This window comes from Serinus canaria, unplaced genomic scaffold, assembly GCF_022539315.1.
Source record: "Serinus canaria isolate serCan28SL12 unplaced genomic scaffold, serCan2020 HiC_scaffold_355, whole genome shotgun sequence".
NCBI lineage: Eukaryota > Metazoa > Chordata > Aves > Passeriformes > Fringillidae > Serinus > Serinus canaria.
In genome coordinates this window covers 427-8,343 of record NW_026108469.1, presented here as the reverse complement: position 1 = coordinate 8,343, position 7,917 = coordinate 427, and the positions used below count along the sequence as shown (strand labels likewise).

Below are 7,917 nucleotides of genomic sequence, written 5' to 3'. Positions count from 1 at the left end.
CCATCCCAGTCCCTCCCAGTCCATTCCCAGTCCCCCCCAGTCCCCCCCAGTCCCTCCCAGTCCATTCCCAGTCCCTCCCAGTCCCTCCCAGTTCAATCCCAGTCCCTCCAGTCCCTCCCAGTCCCTCCCAGTCCACTCCCAGTCCCTCCCAGTCCCTCCCAGTCCCTCCCAGTCCCTCCCAGTCCATCCCAGTCCCCCCAGTACTCACAAGAACGCCTCCTTCAGCCTCGACTCCTTCAGGGGCTCCTCCTCGCTGGGTCCTGAATGAGCCTCGGCTCTGCAACGGCACCGGGGCGGTGACAGGGACCCAGGGCCACCACGGGGGGTGACAGTGCCCCAGTGCCACCGCGGCGGTGACAGGGACCCAGTGCCACTTGGGGCTGGTGACAATACTCCCGTGTGCCACCCCAGGCTGGTGGCAGTGCCCCTAGTGCCCCCAGGGTGCCCTCCCAATGCTCCCAGGTGCCACCCGGGGTGGCGGCAGTGCCCCCAGTGCCACCTGGGGCTGGTGACAATGCCCCCAGGTGCCACCTCAGGCTGGTGGCAGTGCCTCCAGTGCCCCCAGGGTGCCCTCCCAGTGCCCCCAGGTGCCACCTGGGTTGGTGACAGTGCCCCCGGGTGCCACCTTAGGCTGGAGACAATGCCCCCGGGTGCCACCTCAGGCTGCTGCCAGTGCCCCAGTGCAACCTGGGGTTGGTGACAATGCCCCCAGGTGCCCCCAGGCAGTGGCAGTGCCCCCAGGTGCCCCCCAGGCGGTGGCAGTGCCCCAGGTGCCCCTGGTTGGTGGCAGTGCCCCCCGGGGGTGGCAGTGCCCCCAGGCAGTGGCAGTGCCCCCCAGGCTGGTGGCAGTGCCCCAGGTGCCCCCCAGGCTGGTGGCAGTGCCCCCAAGGGTGCCCCCCAGTCGGTGGTCATGTGCCCCCAGGTTCCCTGGTTGGTGGACAGTGCCCCCCGGTTGAGTGCAGTGCCCCGGGTTGGTGGCATGCCCCTTGGTGGTGGCCGTGCCCCCGGTTGGTGGCAGTGCCCCCGTGTTGGTGGCAGTGCCCCTGGGTTGGTGGCCGTGCCCCCACTTGGTGGCAGTGTCCCCGGTTGGTGGCAGTGCCCCCGGTTGGTGGCAGTGCCCCCGTGTTGGTGGCAGTGCCCCCGGGTTGGTGGCAGTGTCCCCGGTTGGTGACAGTGCCCCCCGGTTGGTGGCAGTGCCCCCGGGTTGGTGGCAGTGCCCCCAGGCTGGTGGCAGTGTCCCCGGGGGTGGCAGTGCCCCCCTGGGTTGGTGACAATGCCCCCCGTGTTGGTGGCAGTGCCCCCCATGTTGGTGGCAGTGCCCCAGGTTTGGTGGCATTGGCCCCACAGGGTTGTGCAGTGCCCCCCGTTTGGTGGCAGTGCCCCCAGCTGGTGGCAGTGACGCCCCCCGGGGGTGGCAGTGCCCAGGTGCCTTGGTTGGTGTTCAGTGCCCCCGGTTGGTAGGCAGTGCCCCAGGTTGGTGACAATGCCCTCTGGGGGTGGCAGTGCCCCTGGCTGGTGGCAGTGCCCCCCGGTTGGTGGCAGTGCCCCAGGTTGGTGACAATGCCCTCCGGGGGTGGCAGTGCCCCGTGTTGGTGGCAGTGCCCCAGGTTGGTGACAATGCCCCTGGGGGTGGCAGTGCCCCAGGCTGGTGGCAGTGCCCCAGGTTGGTGGCAGTGCCCTCACCTGCGGTAGGTGTCGGAGGCGGCCGCGTAGTGCAGCGCTGTGCAGCCTTTGCCGTCGGCCTCGTTGACGGCGGCCCCGGCTGTCACCAGGGTCACCGTGCACTGGTAGCTGCCGTTGGCCGCCGCGTAGTGCAGGGGGGTCCTGGGGACACAGCGGGGACAAAGGGATCAGAGCGGCCCCAGGGAGCCACCCCGGCCCTGACAGCACCTGCCAGGACCTGCCAGGACCTGCAGAGCCCAGCACACCCCCAGAACCCTGCCAGGACCTGCAGGAGCCCAGAACATTCTGGAAACCCTTCCAGGACCCTCCCAGAACATTCTGGAAACCCTTCCAGGACCCTCCCAGAACATTCTGGAAACCCTTCCAAGACCATCCCAGAACATTCTGGAAACCCTTCCAGGACCATCCCAGAACATTCTGGAAACCCTTCCAGGACCCTCCCAGAACATTCTGGAAACTCTTCCAGGACCTCCTAGACCACACCAGAACCCTGCCAGGACCCAGCAGGAGCTCAGAACATTCTGGAAACCCTTCCAGGACCTGCAGGAGCCCAGGCCACACCAAGAATCCTTCCAGGACCCTTGAGGACACTTTGGGGACCTTCCAGGACCCTCAGGGACACTCTGTGACCCTTCCAGGACCCTCAGGGACACTCTGTGACCCTTCCAGGACCTGCAGAGGTTTGGAGCCCCCATCCCAGGGATGTCCCAGGCAGGAGCGTTGGTGGCCCTCAGGAACCCAGAGATGTCCCCAACCCCAATCTGGGACTTGGGGACATTGGGATGTCCCAGCCCAGATGGCCCCAGGTGGCTTTAGGTGGCCCCAGCTCTGGGACTTGGGGACACTGGGGATGTCCCTGCCCAGGTGGCCCCGATTTGGGATTTGGGGACATTGGGGATGTCCCTGCTCAGGTGGCCTCAGGTGACCCCAGCTCTGGGATTTGGGGACATTGGGATGTCCCAGGCAGGAGCGTTGGTGGCCCTCAGGAATCCAGAGATGTCCCCAACCCCAATCTAGGATTTGGGGACATTGGGATGTCCCTGCCCAGGTGGCCCCAGGTGACCCCAGCTCAGGGATTTGGGGACATTGGGATGTCCCAGCCCAGGTGTCCCCAGGTGACCCTGATCTGGGATTTGGGGACACTGGGGATGTCCCAGCCCAGATGTCCCCAGGTGGCCCTGCTCTGGGATTTGGGGACACTGGGATGTCCCTGCCCAGGTGGCCCCAGGTGACCCCAGCTCAGGGATTTGGGGACATTGGGATGTCCCAGCCCAGGTGTCCCCAGGTGGCCCTGATCTGGGATTTGGGGACATTGGGATGTCCCAGCCCAGGTGTCCCCAGGTGTCCCCAGGGCCGCTCACCTCCCGAACTTGTCCCTCCTCCGCAGGTCGGCGCCGCTGCTCAGCAGCAGGTTCAGACATTCAACGTTCCTGCAGGGGACAGGGACACCCCAGAGTGACACCAGGCCACCCAGAGTGTCCCCCAGGCCCCCAGAAATGTCCCCATGTCACCCAGAAATGTCCCCATGCCACCCAGAAATGTCCCTCCCAGAAGTGTCACCCCCAGAGCCCGTCCAGCTTCCCACCCTTGCCCTGAGCAGGTGCCCTCGCTCAGAGCGCTGTCCCCATGGCCCCAGGTGTCCCCAGGTGTCCCCCCAGGTGCCCCCATGTCCCCAGGTGTCCCCATGTCCCACCCCTCCGGAAGCAGCAGCGTGCAGACAGGTCCTGCCCAGGCTGTCGGGGCTGTTGATGTCCCCATGTCCCCAGGTTATCCCCAGGTTATCCCCATGTCCCCAGGCTGTTCCAGGGCTATCCCCAGGTGTCCCCAGGTGTCCCCAAGGTGTCCCACCCTCCGGAAGCAGCAGCGTGCAGACAGGTCCTGCCCAGGCTGTCATGGCTGTTGATGTCCCCATGTCTCAGGGCTATCCCCAGGCTGTCCCAAGGCCATCCCAAGGCCATCCCCAGGCTGTCCCCAAGGTGTCCCCAGGTGTCCCCCAGGTGTCCCCAAGGTGTCCCACCCTCCGGAAGCAGCAGCGTGCAGACAGGTCCTGCCCAGGTCGTCGGGGGTGTCCCTGATGTCCCCATGTCCCCATATCCCCATGTCCCCAGGCTGTCCCAAGGCCATCCCCAGGCTGTCCCCATGTCCCCCAGGTGTCCCCAAGGTGTCCCCATGTCCCACCCTCCGGAAGCAGCAGCGTGCAGACAGGTCCTGCCCAGGTTGTCGGGGGTGTTGATGTCGAAGCCGGCGCTCAGCACGTGCTCGTTGCTCAGCGAGGACACGATGCTGTACAACTGACCTGGGGGTGGCACAGGGGACAGCGGGGTCACCTGGCTGTCCCCGAGGGCCACCCGGGCGGGGCTGGCACGGGGACAGGCCGGGGGGGGTCACCTGAGGAAAGCAGCTTGCGACAACAGTCGGAGAAGCCGAAGAGGACGGCCAGGTGCAGGGGGAACATGTCGTGGATGCCACGCCTGAGGGGACATTTGGGGACACAGTGGGACTCTGGGCACGGGAAACCTCCAAAAGGTTGGAATTCTGGGTTAAAAACCTCCAAAAATGTTCCATTTTGGGTTAAAAACCTCCAAAAATGTTTAATTTTGGGATTAAAACCTCCAAAAATGTTTATATTTTGGGTTAAAAACCTCCAAAAAGTTTCCATTCTGGGTTAAAAACCTCCAAAATGTTTGAATTTTGGGTTAAAAACCTCCAAAAATGTTTAATTTTGGCTTAAAACCTCCTCAAATGTTTAGTTTTGGGTTAAAAACCTCCAAAATGTTCCATTTTGGGTTAAAAACCTCCAAAAATGTTTAATTTTGGGATTAAAACCTCCAAAAATGTTTCTATTTTGGTTTAAAAACCTCCTCAAATGTTTAGTTTTGGGTTAAAAACCTCCAAAATGTTCCATTTTGGGTTAAAAACCTCCAAAAATGTTTAAATTTGGGATTAAAACCTCCAAAAATGTTTATATTTTGGTTTAAAAACCTCCAAAAATGTTTAAATTTTGGGTTAAAAACCTCCAAAAATGTTAATTTTGGCTTAAAACCTCCTCAAATGTTTAATTTGGGTTAAAAACCTCCAAAAATGTTTAATTTTGGGATTAAAACCTCCAAAAATGTTTAATTTTGGGTTAAAAACCTCCAAAAAGTTTCCATTTTGGCATTAAAAACCTCCTCAAATGTTTCCATTTTGGGTTAAAAACCTCCACAAATGTTTCCATTTTGGATTAAAAACCTCCAAAAATGTTTAATTTTGGCTTAAAAACCTCCAAAAAGTTTCCATTTTGGCTTAAAAACCTCCTCAAATGTTTGAAATTTGGCATTAAAAAGTTCCTTAAAGTTTTTAATTTTGGGTTAAAAACCTCCACAAAAATTTTTAATATTGGGTTAAAAACCTCCTCAAATATTTTGATTTTGGGATTAAATCTTTCTCAATTTTTAAAATTTTGGGATTAAAACCCTTCCAGGACCCAGCAGGACCCAGAACACCCCAGAACCCTTCCAGAACATTCTGGAAACCTTTCCATGACTCTCCCAGGACCCTTTAGGAACCCTTCCAGGACCCAGGACCCTTTAGGAACATTCTGGAAACCCTCCCAGGACCCTCCCAGGACACCTCTAGAACCCTTCCGGGACCCAGCAGGACCCAGAACACCCCAGAACCCTCCCAGGACCTTCCCAGAACATTCTAGAAACCCTTCCAGGATCCTTCCAGCCACTTTGGGAACCCTTCCAGGACCCAGGACCCTTTAGGAACATTCTAGAAATCCTTCCAGAACATTCTGGAAACCCTTTCATGACTCTTCTAGGACCTTTTAGGAACCCTTCCAGGACCCTTTAGGAACATTCTGGAAACCCTTCCCGAACATTCTGGAAACCCTCCCAGGACCCTCCCAGGACACCCCAGAACCCCTCCAGGACATAGAAGGAGTCCAGAACCTTCTGGAAACCCTTCCATGACCCAGCAGGAGCCCAGAACACCCCGGAACTCTTCCAGGACCCTCCCAGGACCCTTTAGGAACCCTCCCAGGACCCAGGACCCTTTAGGAACATTCTGGAAACCCTTCCAGGACCGAGCAGGAGTCACAACACCCCAGAACCCTTCCAGAACATTCTGGAAACCCTTTCAGGACCCCCCCCCCAGGACACCCCTAGAACCCTTCCAGGACCCTCCCAGAACACCTTGGAAACCCTTCCAGGACCCAGGACCTTCCCAGAACATTCTGGAATCCCTTCCATGACTCTCCCAGAACCCTATAGGAACCCTTCCAGGACCCAGAACACCCCAGAACCCTCCCAGGACCTACCCAGAACATTCTGGAAATCCTTCCAGGACCCTCCCAGGTCACTTTGGGAACCCTACCAGGACCCACCCAGAACATTCCGGAAACCCTCCCAGGACCCTTCCAGGACCCAGCAGGACACAGGACCTTCCCAGAACATTCTGGAAACCCTTTCAGGACCCACCCAGAACACCCCAGAACCCTTCCAGGACCCAGCAGGAGCCCAGAACATTCTGGAAACCCTTCCAGTACCCACCCAGAACACCCTGGAACCCCTCCCAGGCCCCGGAAGGTTCCGGAAGGCCCCGGAAGGTTCCGGAAGGGCGGTGCGGGCTCACCTGGCGGTGTCAGCCCCGTTGGTCATCAGGGTGCTGATGAGCAGCTCGTGCCCGTAGCGGGCGGCCACGTGCAGGGGGGTGTTCCCGAACCTGTCGGCGCAGTCGATCTCGCTGCCTGCGGGGGGAGGGGACAGGCCCCGCTCGGCTCCGGAACATTCCGGGAGCCCAAACCCCGGGATTCCCGCGGGAACTCCCAGCCCGGGCTCCCAAATCCCCGAATTCCCACCCCAGATCCAAAATCCGGGAATTTCCAAACCCAGGGGCAAATCCAGGCTCTGAAATCCCGGAATTCCCGCAGGAATTCCCATCCTGGGCTCCCAAATCCCTGAATTCCCACCCCAGATCCAAAATCCGGGAATTTCCAAACCCAGGGGCAAATCCAGGCTCTGAAATCCCGGAATTCCCGCAGGAATTCCCATCCTGGGCTCCCAAATCCCTGAATTCCCACCCCAGATCCATCAATCCAGGAATTTCCAAACCAGGGACAGATCCGGGCTCCAAAATCCCGGAATTCCCATCCCAGAGAAGATTCTGGGCTCTGAAATCCCGGAATTCCCATCCCAAGATCCAACAATCCGGGAATTTCCAAACCAGGGACAGATCCAGGCTCTCAAATCCTGGAATTCCCATCCAAGATCCAACAATCCCAGAATTCCCATCCAAGATCCAAAATCCAGGAATTTCAAAACCAGGGACAGATCCGGGCTCCCAAATCCCCGAATTCCAACCCCAGATCCATCAATCCCCGAATTCCCACCCAAGATCCAAAATCCGGGAATTTCCAAACCCAGGGACAGATCTGGGCTCCAAAATCCCGGAATTCCCATCCAAGATCCAACAATCCCAGAATTCCCATCCCAGAGAAGATTCCGGGCTCTGAAATCCTGGAATTCCCATCCCAGATCCACAATCTCGGAATTCCCACCCCGGGGACAGATCCAAGCTCTGAAATCCTGGAATTCCCATCCCAGATCCAACAATCTCCAAATTCCCACCCAAGATCCAAATCGGGCTTTCCAAACCCAGGGACACGCAGGCTCGAAAAATCCCGGAATTCCCGCAGTAATTCCATCCTGGGCCCCAAATCCCCGAATTCCCACCCCAGATGCCCAAGATCCGGGAATTTCCAAACCCCAGGGCAAATCCAGGCTCTGAATCCCGGAATTCCCGCAGAAACTTCCCCTCCTGGGGTCCCCCAAAATCCCTTCCCTGAATTCCCACCCAGAATCCCATCAATCCTAACTATCCAAACCGGGACATATCCGGGCTCCAAAATCCCCGAATTCCCATCCCAGAGAAGATTCTGGGCTCTGAAACTCCGGAATTCCCATCCCAGAGATCAAAATCCGGGAATTTCCAAACAGGGACAGACAGGCTCTCAATCCTGAATGCCCATCCCATTCCAACGAAATCCAGAATTCCCATCCAAGATCCAAAATCCAGGAATTTTCAAAACCCGGGACAGATCCGGCTCCCAAATCCCCGAATTCCAACCCCAGTCCAGCGTCCCCGAATTCCCCCCAAGATCAACTCCGGAATTTCAAACCCAGGGACAGATCTGGCTCCAAAATCCCGGAAATGCCCATCCATATGCCAACAATCCCAGAATTCCCAGCC

General features: G+C 58.2%; 1 protein-coding gene across 1 annotated transcript; it reads right to left on the bottom strand.

Annotated features, from left to right (window-relative positions):
• Positions 1–208: 208 nt before the first annotated feature.
• LOC127061251 (serine/threonine-protein phosphatase 6 regulatory ankyrin repeat subunit C-like) lies at positions 209–7,269 on the bottom strand (the record flags this gene model as incomplete). Its single annotated transcript, XM_050987857.1, has 6 exons — positions 6,301–7,269; positions 4,072–4,154; positions 3,862–3,979; positions 3,045–3,113; positions 1,684–1,824; positions 209–277 (listed from the first exon to the last, which is right to left on the bottom strand). Coding segments are annotated over exons 1-6 (899 nt in total), but the record flags the coding sequence as incomplete, so codon positions are not given.
• Positions 7,270–7,917: the final 648 nt, after the last annotated feature.